The sequence below is a fragment of the Osmerus eperlanus genome, chromosome 11 (genome assembly GCF_963692335.1).
Source record: "Osmerus eperlanus chromosome 11, fOsmEpe2.1, whole genome shotgun sequence".
Taxonomy (NCBI): Eukaryota; Metazoa; Chordata; class Actinopteri; order Osmeriformes; family Osmeridae; genus Osmerus; species Osmerus eperlanus.
The window spans coordinates 7,062,803-7,076,295 of record NC_085028.1 but is presented as its reverse complement, the minus strand read 5'-3'; the positions used below and the strand labels follow the sequence as shown (position 1 = coordinate 7,076,295).

General features: G+C 48.9%; 1 protein-coding gene across 1 annotated transcript in view; it reads right to left on the bottom strand.

Annotated features, from left to right (window-relative positions):
• Positions 1 to 1,503: 1,503 nt before the first annotated feature.
• The window catches only part of drd2a (dopamine receptor D2a), a 25,462-nt gene continuing 13,472 nt past the window's right edge, over positions 1,504 to 13,493 (bottom strand). Inside the window, exons 3-8 of the mRNA XM_062473183.1 lie at positions 11,327 to 11,436; positions 8,374 to 8,510; positions 7,467 to 7,675; positions 4,211 to 4,300; positions 3,201 to 3,660; positions 1,504 to 2,560 (exon numbers count right to left, since the gene is read on the bottom strand). Of these exons, the coding sequence (XP_062329167.1) occupies positions 2,364 to 2,560; positions 3,201 to 3,660; positions 4,211 to 4,300; positions 7,467 to 7,675; positions 8,374 to 8,510; positions 11,327 to 11,436 (1,203 nt within the window). The 3' untranslated portion in view covers positions 1,504 to 2,363. The remainder of the gene's footprint in view (positions 2,561 to 3,200; positions 3,661 to 4,210; positions 4,301 to 7,466; positions 7,676 to 8,373; positions 8,511 to 11,326; positions 11,437 to 13,493) is intronic.

Below are 13,493 nucleotides of genomic sequence, written 5' to 3'. Positions count from 1 at the left end.
TCTCATGTCATTGATTGTTTAGCGCTCGAGGTTACAGGTAACGTACTTGCACATTTCTAAATTGGAGTCAGATATGAACGAGTCAATCTCCCTGACATGTAACCGAATTGTTTCACAGCCGGGGACAAACACAAGCGTCTTCGGCCTTACAACTGTGTTCACTAAGAGGTGTTCTGGGGAATGTGAGGGGTGCCCCCCTCAGTGAGAAGGCCTTGAGGGTGGAGATGTTTCCCTGCTCTGGAATGAGCCTTTCTGGAGCCTTTTCATGAGCCTCGATTTGTTAAAACGATTTGTTTGTAAACCTCGACCTACGGTCTCGGTTAACAAACGTTTTAACAAATCTCGGTTTACAAAGGCGTTTGCAGACCTGTCGAGGAGTAAACATTTGCTGTATATATATCAGATACTGTACCATGTTTATATCTAAATATGTATATGTGGCAGGCACTTTACCATGTTCGTGTAGAAACCCATACTGTAGATCAGGCCAGTGCTGTACATTTACATGACATTTACAGTACCATGTTCATATATAAATGTATATCCATTTCTATAAACAGTATGTCTATAGACATATAATATACATATAATACATACTATCTCAATCTAAATTTTCAGTCTACTGTAATGTCAATTTTGCCTCCTAAGAACCTCAGAAGTGGTGCGAAAACAGCTGAAGCAGCTGTTATGACATACATTTTATGTGAATATGTCAACCCAGGTATTTATATTCCCTGTCCCCATGGCGACCTAATGTATGTAGATCAGTTGGAGGGGGCATGTATGGAGTGTGTGTGTGAGTGTATGTGTGTGACCGTGAGTGTATGTGTGTTTGCCAGTCTGTACATTTTTGAGTATGAATGTGTGTTGTGCCTGTGTTTTAGTATGGCTGAGGGTATCATACGGTATGTGTTTCTACATTGAGTCTGTATATGATGTGTGTGTTAGAGTTGATCTGCTATGTTGAGTCAACTCTTCTCGGATAATGGTTGCCATGGGGCTAATGGCCTTCTAATGTCCTGGGAGAAGTGGCTTGCACATCACACTGTGTCATCCTCACACATCACATCACACACACACACACACACACACACACACACACACACACACACACACACACACACACACACACATACACACACATACAGACGGTGCTGCAAAATTAGTTTTTAGACTATTATGGAGAGATGGTCTATGTAGGATTGTGTTAGGCACCACCATTCCTTTCTGTTTGCATGTGTGAAGGCCAGCAGAGATGCGGAGGGCCCTCAACCCACTCAGGAAGTGTTTGGGGCTCCTGGTAATGTGTTTAACGACCGCAAACAACCACACAATCCACCTGGTGAATTTTCAAAGAAGACCACACAGGACAGTGTCCCAACTGTGGGAAAAGTGTGGAAAAATACATAACAAATTGCTACAGGATCAGTTTTCAGACTGGTGGGATTGAAGGTCATTGGAGGAAGGTTAACAGATGTTTGTGGGCCACGGTACAGTGTCTCATAATGTGTTTTATTGAACATCTTTCGTTTTTTTTTTTTTGGTCAAACATACATTTGATGAGACATCAAGGTTAGGAGCGATGTAACATGCATCACGTTTCCACGGCAGCCATATAATCACATTGAATGTGTCCTCGACAAAGCATGTACAGCAAACGATAACAATAATAATAGTGAGAATAATAATATTCATAATAATACATTTATTCAATTAAAATAATTTTTTGATTTGAATTCTTAATTACATTGCACATAAGTGGCATCCTCTTCTGCCGATGATAAAGTGAGAAATAGAAAATTCTATGTTTTTTTCAGCACACATTCTGATTTATGGTAGTTTTGAAAAGCGAGGAGCTTCTAGTTCAATTATTGGGCTTAATACTGAGACAAACACTGGTTTGTTGATGCTTCGGTGTTATCCGCAGAATGCAGGCATCAGCAAAAACACAACCTATACACAGATTAAATATTATGTTGATTTGCTTTTTATTTTTTAATCACAGCCATGTGTGTGTGGTTGTGTGTGTCTGTGCGTGTTCCTGCGTGTGTGTGTGCATTATATACATTAAGGATGGCTCTTGAGTGACAAGCACAATGGTCTCTAGAGAATATGACATTTTTTCCAAGAAACAAGTTCATTGATACAGACGTTATTCCTTTGATTTACATTCATTCAAGAGAACAGTTAGTCCACAAAGTTAGTTCATATTGTCTGATATAGTCTTCCAAAATGGCCGCCGCTAAGTCACTCTGGTCTCCTAGCAGGCTTGGTCACAGGTAGCAGTCCCAATACGGCCAATGGAAGTACACAGCACGTGATGTCACTGCTTCTTCCTCGTAGCTTCCTCCTCGTACACCATCCTAGCAGTGCAGGATCTTGATGAAGGCCTTCCTGAACTCCACGTTGAAGGTGGTGTAAATTATGGGGTTGACTGCGCTGTTCACATAGCCGAGCCATGTGAAGGCGTTGTACATCTCAGCCGGAACCTTGCAGGTGGTGCAGTGGGTGTTCAGGATGTGAGTGATGAAGAAGGGCAGCCAGCATATGATGAACACGCCTGAAGAGGGAGAGGAAGGGTGAGATGGAGGGGGGAGGGAGTCACAAGAAGGAGAAGAGATAGAGGAGAGGGACGATACCATTAAAGACAGCATAGAGTCTATTTAAAGATAGACAGGTCTCGATGCAGACCTTAGGTGTGTGTGCTTTATTTGCTTTAGTATTATACTTGTACAAAATAAAAAATAAACTGTGTGTCTGTTACAAAGTGAAGAGAGGACAAATGCTTTCATGTTGTTGCATCACTGTGTACTGCACTGCCTTCCAGTTCTTTTCAAACTCTCACTAAGCAGAAGCAGCCAGCACAACAAAAGCTAAAGCAGCCAGGCAGGAGACCAGCACACTGCATTCGGAGTAGCAAATACACCAGCTGTTTTTAATTGGCTCCTCTTGGTAACACATGGTACCCTTGCCTTTACAGAGACCAAACACCAGATCCCCTAACATCGCTGTCGTTACTCTCCTACAGCAACTTTTTGTCTTCATCGTCCTGCGATTCTAACTACCTGTTCAAGTTGTGTCAGAGGTCTGAAGGGTGGCCCACAAGGTGGATCGTCAAATAAATCAATACACTTACAAGTATTACTCTAATAAGTAAGTAAGTTACTTGAGCAAATACTCAAATAAGTACTTCTACTCACCCAGGACGATAGCTAACATCTGTGTGGCTTTCTTCTCTTTCTGCTGGGAGATCTTCCTCTTGCTCATGGTCTTGACGGAGGTCTGGGTCTTGCCGTTGGGCAGGGCCTGGGTCTGGAAGGCCTTGGTCACCCTGGGAGGCTCCGCCTGGATCTCCTTGGGCCCAGTGTCCCCATTCTTCTGAGTCTTCAGGGCCTCCTTGGGCGGGGTGGGTGGGGTGGAGGTGGGGCTGGTGTTGGGGGCCTTGCTGGGGAGCAGCTGCTGGGAGGGGTGTGAGGGCTGGGGCTGGGGGGGCTGGTGGCAGGAGGCCTGGGGGGGCTGGTGGCTGGAAGCCTGGGGGGGCTGGTGGCTGGAAGCCTGGGGAGGGTCTGGACACTTCTGCTGCTTCTCTGGCTTGCTGCAGGTCTGCAGGTCATCCAACTCCATGTCCTCCGCCTCGTTGGCCACCTCTTTGATGAATATCTGCGATTGGATGGATTGGGGAAGGTCTGTTTTTAACTACTGATACAATACTCTTTGTTGAGCTGTGATTGGATGATTTGCAAAAATCAGTTTTGCTTCATGATATAACTGTGATGAAGATTTGGTGAGACACCGGAAATGACTAGCGTGAGCCTGTGGTGATTTAATACAGTGAATAAAGACATTGTAAATCTTTCAGAGAGGGGGTTGGTGCATCGTGCCAGAAACATTCTTCACATAATGGGCCTTCGGGCGGCGGGATTATATGAACATGCTGCGATCATCCATTTAGTTTGGTAAATGATAATTACGGCTTCCGCTGACGACTGCTTTGATAAATTGAATCCTTAACGCATCTGATGAATCGCGTTTTAATGGGGGTAACTGGGGAGAATCTGGAGGTGGATCCATGTTAACTTCCTTACCAAAGGGAAGCACCGCCACCCCCCCCCCGCGCGCGCGCGCTCCCCCCCCACACAGCCCCCCGCCCACCCCCCCTCAGAGAGTTTACTAAATATATCTGGAATGAGACCAAGACAATTAAACGTACCACTTTCTTCTTGCTGACAGGAAAGCTGCCATTAGACTTGACGATCACAGTGCACAGACGTACATCCTCTGGGTGAGTACACTTCTCTTGCTTCAGAAGGAGGAGCAAGAGAGAGAGAGAGACCAGGGGAGAGAGAGGCCAGGGAAGAGAGAGACCAGCAGGGAGAGAGAGGCCAGGGAAGAGAGGGACCATGCAGAGAGAGGGAGATATGGAGAGAGACAAGCCAGAGGAGAGAGAGAAGCCAGGAGAGAGAGACAAGTCAGGGGAGAGAAAGAGGTCAGGGGGGAAAGAGAGATAGACCGAGGGAGAAAGAGGGGCCAGGTGGAAAGAAGGACACCAGGGGGAGAGAGGCCAGGGGTGAGAGAGGGAGGCCAGGGGTGAGCGAGGGAGGTCAGGAGTGAGGGACAGAGGTCAGGGGTGAGAGAGGGAGGTCAGGGATGAGAGAGGGAGGTCAGGGGTGAGAGAGGGAGGCCAGGGGTGAGAGAGGGAGGTCAGGGGTGAGAGAGGGAGGACAGGGGTGAGAGAGGGAGGTCAGGGGTGAGAGAGGGAGGCAGGGGTGAGAGAGGGAGGCAGGGGTGAGAGAGGGAGGTCAGGGGTGAGAGAGGGAGGTCAGGAGTGAGAGAGGGAGGTCAGGAGTGAGGGACAGAGGTCAGGGGTGAGAGAGGGAGGTCAGGGATGAGAGAGGGAGGCCAGCGGGGATAGTGAGGGAAGCCAGGGGTGAGAGAGAGGCCAGGGGTGAGAGAGGGAGGTCAGGGGTGAGAGAGGGAGGTCAGGGGTGAGAGAGGGAGGCCAGGGGTGAGAGAGGGAGGTCAGGGTGAGAGAGGGAGGCCAGGGGTGAGAGAGGGAGGCCAGGGGTGAGAGAGGGAGGTCAGGGGTGAGAGAGGGAGGTCAGGGGTGAGAGAGGGAGGCCAGGGGTGAGAGAGGGAGGTCAGGGGTGAGAGAGGGAGGTCAGGGTGAGAGAGGGAGGTCAGGGTGAGAGAGGGAGGTCAGGGGTGAGAGAGGGAGGTCAGGGTGAGAGAGGGAGGTCAGGGGTGAGAGAGGGAGGCCAGGGGTGAGAGAGGGAGGTCAGGGTGAGAGAGGGAGGTCAGGGTGAGAGAGGGAGGTCAGGGAGAAAGAGAGGGAAGGCCAGGGGTGAGAGAGGGAGGTCAGGGGTGAGAGAGGGAGGTCAGGGGTGAGAGAGGGAGGTCAGGGGTGAGAGAGGGAGGCCAGGGGTGAGAGAGGGAGGTCAGGGGTGAGAGAGGGAGGTCAGGGTGAGAGAGGGAGGTCAGGGTGAGAGAGGGAGGTCAGGGTGAGAGAGGGAGGTCAGGGGTGAGAGAGGGAGGCCAGGGGTGAGAGAGGGAGGTCAGGGTGAGAGAGGGAGGTCAGGGGTGAGAGAGGGAGGCCAGGGGTGAGAGAGGGAGGTCAGGGTGAGAGAGGGAGGTCAGGGTGAGAGAGGGAGGTCAGGGTGAGAGAGGGAGGTCAGGGTGAGAGAGGGAGGTCAGGGAGAAAGAGAGGGAAGGCCAGGGGAGAGAGACAGCTTTAGTACACAGGCCTATTACAGCCTTTTCTCCCTTCCATTGAAACGACCATATACTTCTAATTAATTATCAATTTACTGAATATTGATTTTAACATTCTACCTGACAATAAAACTACCATATTGCTTCTAATTATCAGCAGGGAAATTATATTTATTTCCACATGAATCCTGTCATGATTTCACAGATGATATACTGGAAACAGTTGCTATAGTACATTCTTATTGAGTGTCTACAATTCAAAAGATGATTTTATAACTGTAGTTCTTTACCATAGCTCTCTGGTTAATCAATCTGTCTTTGAGAGAAACCACTTAGAACAAAGATCAGCCATCAAAAACATCACAGTCCATCTGTGTTACTGTGTGTGTGATTGTGTGTGTGTGTGTGTACCCTTTAATTCTCCATGATGTCAATAACAGTATTCATGGCAGGTGTAGAAATAACTGGCATAGGTCAAGTATTATTATAATTTAAAACATGTATTGACTGACAGCCAAAACTGATGAGGACTGTATTCCTTGCAACTGCCTTGCTATTACATTAGCAATGGTTAGACCTGCTGATCCATGCTGACATGGATTATGCACCCAGACATCCACACACACAGTCATACACACACCAACCAAAGGCATTTACTTTACTGTTTGTGTAAGAGTAAAGCAGAGTCAAATACATTACTGTGTTTCTGGGCTCAGAAGTCATTGATCTGCTTTGCGTCAGTAAAATCCGTATGGATGAAAGGGAAAGTTTTCAGTAGCACGACAGAATTGTTCAGAATTACTGCTGAGGTTCAGGGAAAGAGACCTGCCAATCCATGAGCATAGGTGGCCAGGGGGTTGAGACTGGGGGACTGAGAGTGGGGGGTTGAGACTGGCGGTCTGAGAGTGGGGGGTTGAGACTAGGGGGCTGAGAGTGGGGGGTTGAGACTGGGGGTCTGAGACTGGGGGGTTGAGACTGGGGACTGCCTGGATCACTGGATCTTGGGAGATCCTGACCTCCGCTAGAAGGATGGCTGTTGATCTCTCTACAAAATCAATGATGATGGGTTTGTAAGTGTGTTTGTGTTCTCCTCGGGGCAGTGAGTGTGTGCGTGTGCGTTTGTGTGTGTGCTCCTGAGGGACAGTGTGTGTGTGTTGGTGTGCTTTCTCATTTGCTTCTTGTGTTCTGGGGGGATCACTGAGCCAGTGTTTTTGTGATTCAGAGAGTAGCAGGGAGAGGATGAACCTGTCTCAGCCGGCTCAACACAGACCTTCTAGAAGCTAATCTCCTGTGTCTCAAGAGGGTCAGGGGGGTTAAACAAGAGCATGTCTGTGATCACATGACCAGGGTAAGTACAGTACGGTCCAAATCTCCCTTTTCTGTCTCTCTTTAGGGTCGTGTGACCAGAGAAAGCCTGGAATAGTGGCAGCTGGAACAGAGGAGAACCTGGATCAGAGCAGCACTCTGGGGTTCTGGTGGAGCCAGAGAGAGACACACCAAGACACAACTCCTTCCTTGTACTTGCTTATATAATACACACCTAATCTACGTGTCGCTTGTCCAGTTCAATATCAGTAGCCATTTGTGTATGATTCACGCATACAGCCAAACTCCTAAATGCATTTAATTTGTTGGCCCTGGCCTTGTAAAAAAATAAATAAACATGATCTCTGTCACCTTCATAGACCGTAAGACTATAGCTGGCCTGGTACAGTCTTCTTAAGCTCTGTTCTAGCGTCTGTCTCTGTCAGGCTCACCTTCAGCGTGGCGGCCAGCTCGTGCTCGGGGCCCTGGTGGCCGGAGCGCTTGGGCTTGGTGTTGACGCGTTTCCGCCGCTTGCGGAGCACAACGTAGATCTGCACGTACACCAGCAGGGTGATGATGAAGGGGACGTAGAAGGACACGATGGAGGAGTAGACCACGAAGGCCGGGTTGGCGATCACGCACTGTGCCTCGTCACGCGTTGCTAGGGGAGGGCAGGGAGGGAAGTAGAGGAGGGGAAGGAAAGAAGGGAGGATGAAAGGGAGGGAATGTGGGAAGAAAGGAAGGAAGGGAGGGAGGGAAGAAGGGGGGGAGGGAGGGAGCGAGAGACGAAGGATGGAACAAGGGAGAAGGACGGCATATTTCAGTCCTGACCCCTCCTGAGACCTCGAGCCGTGCTAACTCCCGTCGGGGATTTACACCATGGTGTTCAGCAGAGTAGCAGACGTAGCTGCTGTGTAACGTTAGCTCACTACATTGTCTCCACATCATGTCAGCCTGGTGACTGAGACCCAGATCCCAGCCGGAGCACCATGAGGCTGAAGCAGAGGGGCTGTTGGAGACTGGCCCTGACATGATGGAGTGCGTTTGCACCGGGCAGGCCGAGCAGGATGCTAGCCTGGTGGCGTCCTGCTACTGTATGTGAAGAAGCAATATGTGCCAGCTGGGATTTACAGCGGGGCAGGCGGGCTACTGTAACTTTATTCATTTTGAGTGTGTGTGTGGAAGGGAGTGTGTATATGCGTGCGTTTGCGGGTGTGTGCATATAGGCAGTGTGTGTGTTTGTATGTGTCCATATAGATATTTGTGCGTTTGTATGCCGAAATGAGTATTGTATACTATGTATTGTAGATATGTGTATGTGTATTGATATGTGTGTGTGTGTGTGTGTGCGTGGCTCACCAGTGTTGTTGAGGCCGAACAGCAGGGGACAGGAGATGGCAAAGGACAGCACCCACACCACAGAGATCATGACGGTGACACGGCGTCTGGAGCTGTAGCGCGTGTTGTACAGCATTGGCATGGCCACCGCTGTGTACCTGGGAGAAGGTGTGTGTGTGTGTGTGTGTGTGGGGGGGGGGGGGTGGAGTGGGGGCAGAAGGGTGTGTGTGAGAGAGGATAGTGAAGAGAAAGAAAGAAGTTAAGAAAGAAAGAGAGACAGAGACTGAAGGCTAGATTTATCAAGCCGTTTGCGCCTGATTCCAGACGTTAATTGTTCGCAAACACTGACTGCACTGCGCCCAAGTGCGCCCTGTTTGTAAATAGCCCGATGCGGGCTATTTACAAACAGGGCGCACTTGGGTAAAATCGCAGATTGCCTGCCACATGAGCGAGAACAGGCAAGTCGCGCTTTCAATATGCGTTTGTGGGAGGGTCATGGGGAAAGTGGGACTTCCACTCAAAAGGTGGGAGAATACGCGTAAAGTGTGCTTAATTATATATTCTGCGGTATTTACAAAGACTGCCAGTAAGAGCGCGCCTGTATCCTGCGGGGAAAATGGTCCGCCTCTTAAAAGCAGGTCGAAACCAGGAGCGCGTTTTCCCGTGTGTACAAATTTACCTTATTCAATGGCAGCAGTGATCCGAGCAAGGCGAAGACATAGGCCAATTTTTTCAGAGGGTGTGGATGTTCTTCATGTTTGTATGCTGTTTTGGTTACCCGCAATGTTTTGGGGGTTATCTCATTGTTTATGATCATTGACCTATGCACTTTTGTAAAGCTCTCTCTTGGAAGTCGCTTTGGATAAAAGCGTCTGCTAAACTCGCATAAACAGACGCAGCGTAAACTGCGCAGTGTTAGTAAATCTACCCCAGAGAGAGAAGGGAGAGATCAGTGGGGTCATATTTTAGTAACCGTGATGGCATGGTGCCATTTGATTTTCCTTGGGTAAAGAGTAAGCTGTCAGAAGGAGAGCCAGGCAGCTGTAAACAGCAGAACCACCACACTTACACATGCCTGCTTGCTGAAGAAGAATAGTTCCCTCAAATGTGTTGTTATAAAAAAGAGAAGGATAATTATGTGAGTGGGGAAATTGCACGTAATGTAGCCTACTGAGTGTCAAATGAGAGTGCTCTTCGCGGGTGATGATTGGTCGTGGGTTTGTGTGTGTGTGTTTGTGTGCGTGTATATGTGCGTAGGTGGTCACATGAAGCTGTTTGTGGTAGTTTACTTGCTTGTTTGCCCATATGTGTATGTGTGACACCAAAGCCCATGTGTGAGTCTGTATGTGCGGGCTGTAAGAAACAAAGTATCGGAAGGAACCACATCTCCCAGAATCCCTCAGGAGAAACCTTATCAATTAGCACTGGCCTGGTGGCAGACCTTATCACTGGACTAAAACCCTCAGGAAATCCAAGGAATCTTGCAGCCTCTGCCATATTGATTCCATTGTAATTTGGTTTATTAATCCTGTAGGTTGACTAAGCCTCTACAATTCTGCAGCACTTACAGGAAACCAAGCTTGGTTCTCTTATCCCTCTTCCGCAGAATTTAATCAGTAAAATATAGATGAAAAGTTCAATAATGCTATTTTACATTTCTTTGCTGGATCTCCTCATTGGTTCACTTTGTTTCGGGAGAGTGTGGAGGAAGTGTGTGCATGACAATGTGGGATAGTTTGTGTGTGTGTTGGCTTGTGTGTTAGATAGAGGTTGTGTGTCTCTCAGTGATTTTGTGTGTGTTTGCTTGTGTCTGTGAGTAATTAAGCGCTTGTGTGTGTTTGTGTGTCTGTGGGAAATTGTGTGTATGTGTGTGTCGGAGAGAGTTTTCTATGGCTGTAAATGAATGATTGAGTGTGTGTGTGTGTGTGTGCTTGTGTCTGTGAGTAATTGAGTGTGTGTGTGTCTGAGAGTAATTGTGTGTTTGTGTGTCTACCTTAATCACCGCTGTGGACCAGGATAAGGGGACACTCAAACTACTCAGGTCCTCTATGGTATTCACCAGCCATACTGCATTTGGAGTGGGCTTCACTTTATCCCAGAATACATTAGAATACATCTTACATTTGCATTTCATATATCGAACACACATTACCTCAATGGACATTTTAATGAAACCTTTTGAATCAAGCATCGGTGTGGCCATGGTGACGTTTTGCTCTTATCGCAGCACGTTTATTCATTGATGAGAGGGGAGCTGGGAGCTTTCTCTGGCAGGAGAGAGTAGCAGCTCCACTTGTCTCTCTTCCTCCTCCTCTCTCTAGAGAGAGAGAGGAAGAGGAAGAGAGAGAGAAGGGGAGAGAGCGAGGAAGAGAGAAGGATGGGAAAGAGGGAGACAGATTGAGAGAGAAAGAAAGAGAGAGTAATAGGTCTGGTTGTCTCTCCAGCCTCCCGTTCTCCTGATGCAACTATTAACCAGCACACAGCTGCTACATTGTTGTCTGTGTTCACATCTAAACATTTCCTTTGTGGCTCCTCAGTGGAGCCTGACCTGGGTGCCGATTGAACAATCTAAACTCCTCCCTCCCTCCCTTTCTTTATTCCTCCGTCGTTGCTTCTCGCCTTCTCCCCCCACCAATTTTTCATCTGGTGATCTGACTGGCCCGGGTGCTGACGGAACAATCGAAGCTCCTCCCTCCCTTACTTTATCTATTTGAGACTTCCTCTCTCCCCGTCTTGCATTTTCTATTCCTCCCTCTCTTTATTTATTCCTCCATGGGTGCCTCCCTTTCCACCTCAAATTTAGTCATCTCCTGATCCAATTGACCCCATCCAACCTTGGTGCCAATGAGGCTATTCAGGTGCGTCCTCCCTTCCTTTCCCATTCCATTCCCTTCTCTTCCCCTCCGCTCCGCTCCGCTCCCCTCCCCTCCCCTCCCCTAACCCTCCGTCCCTCCACCAACACCCCCCCCCTCACCGGTCGATGCTGATGGCACAGAGGTTGAGGATGCTGGCCGTACACATCATGACGTCCAGTGTGACAAAGATGTCACAGTGGATCTTGCTGAAGCGCCACTCGCCCACCACCTGGAAGACAAGCAACAAACAGCAACAAACAACAAGGCAGACGTCAGCTGAACACCTCCAAACGTCCGGCAGGCGTGCTCAGAGAGCCTAAACACTGTTTGGCGTTTTGGAGCCTTGTCGCATGGGAACATTCCGCAGAATAAAAACAAAAAAGAAACAAAACACATTCCCACTAAGTATACACAAGAACAAACTGCACTTTAAAGACGTCACAAACATCCAACCAGGTTCACTCCAGGCCCATTAAACATTTAGCTGGCCTTTCTTGACTTGAGTTTGGCATCTGCCTGCCTCTCAACTAAGTGTCACCCGCTGGCATTAAAGGAGCATTCCGCCGAATGTTAAGTGACGGACACAAACCATTTATTCAATCAGCTCAGCTGTTCACATGTATCTCCTGACAACTCTGTCAGGCAAACTGCTTCTTCCTGTCATTCAGGGTGACTCCTCCCACTCGGAGGGCGGCGTGGAGAAGGGTGGGAGGAGGGCGGTTATGAGTGGCAGGCGCCAGGCCGAGGGACTCCCAGACAGCCCCAGGGACTGCTGATGAAACCATCGGTATTCATGAAACCCACTTCCACTCTCTACAGGAGCTTGCACTCCAACTCCCATAGTACTATATATCATCGGAGATTCTCTGACAAGGGAAGGAGGGGAGAGAGGGAGGGACGGGGGGTGTTGCGGGGAGGAGAAGGGGGGGGGGGTGGTCATGGCTTCAGATGTTCTGTCTCTTCTATTCTCCACCTCTCCTCTCCTGTCTTCTCCTCTCTTTCTGTCTTGTCCTCTTCTCTCCTCTCCTCTCCTCTCTTCTCTCCTCTCCTCTCCTGTCTTCTCCTCTCCTGTCTTCTCCTCTCCTGTCTTCTCCTCTCCTGTCTTCTCCTCTCTTCTCCTCTCTTCTCTCCTCTCCTCTCCTCTCCTCTCCTCTCCTCTCTTCTCCTCTCTTCTCCTCTCTTCTCTCCTCTCCTCTCTTCTCCTCTCTTCTCCTCTCTTCTCCTCTCTTCTCTCCTCTCCTCTCCTCTCTTCTCTTCTCTTCTCTCCTTTCCTGTCTTCTCCTCTCCTCTTCTGTCTCTTCTTCTCTCCTCTCTTATCCCCCAAACCAGTAGAGGCACACCAGGACACAGCAGAGCTTCCTCTCCAGGCACCATGTCTCCAGGGAAAACAGCTTTCAGAGCCTACTGTCTCGGCTGCTCCTCCTCTGCCAGGCATTAAAGCATGACCTGACGGGCCCGTATGAAAGATACTTTGCCTGCTTTCTTTTTACTCCACCTGCCCTCCTCGCCACGTCTTTCTGTATCTCAGTTCCTATTGATCATTCCCGCATCTCTCTATCACCAGCCCCACATCTCTACCCCTCGCCCCCATCCCACACACATACAGACCCATACATAATCTGCGTGCATCTACACTAAGTTGTGTGAACTGACACACACACACACACACAGAGGGATTGTGCTGGTCTGCCTAGCAGCACAATCCAAATGAAACACACCAAGGAAAAATCCAATTGTTATGTTAATGTGAGCGCAGCCTTCCACATGCTTCCTGGTGTGCTGCTCTGCCGATGCCTTGTGTCTCTGCCTCTCTCTCGTAATACAAGGACAGATTATTCATCTGATAAGATACGCCTGGCGTACTGTTCGGGGGTTTACTAGCCACTGTGTTCTGTGAGAGTACAGAAGGCTGCGTGGTTGGAGGGAAAAAAAAGGGTAGATAAAAGACGACGAGCGAACGGCTGGGACACCGAAGAGACATGAAAAGGGGGATGGAAGATGAAAGAGAAGGGGAGAGGAGAGAGAAGAGGAATAGAGGGGAAAAAACAAGGAGGAGAAGGGAAGACAGCAGGAAGGCTGTGGCTGACGCCTCTCCTCCTTCTCCTCAACAAAGACAGTAATGATCGTGACACACAATGTGTGAGCCAGCAGTGTGCTCTCTCGCTCTCATATTAGACACGGCTGGCTGGATGTGAAAACTGTCATAATTAATGCTAATTTAGCATTTAATGACAAAGGGCACGGCTGTAGAAAGCTGTGCTCAAGATCCAAAATAAGGGCCTCACA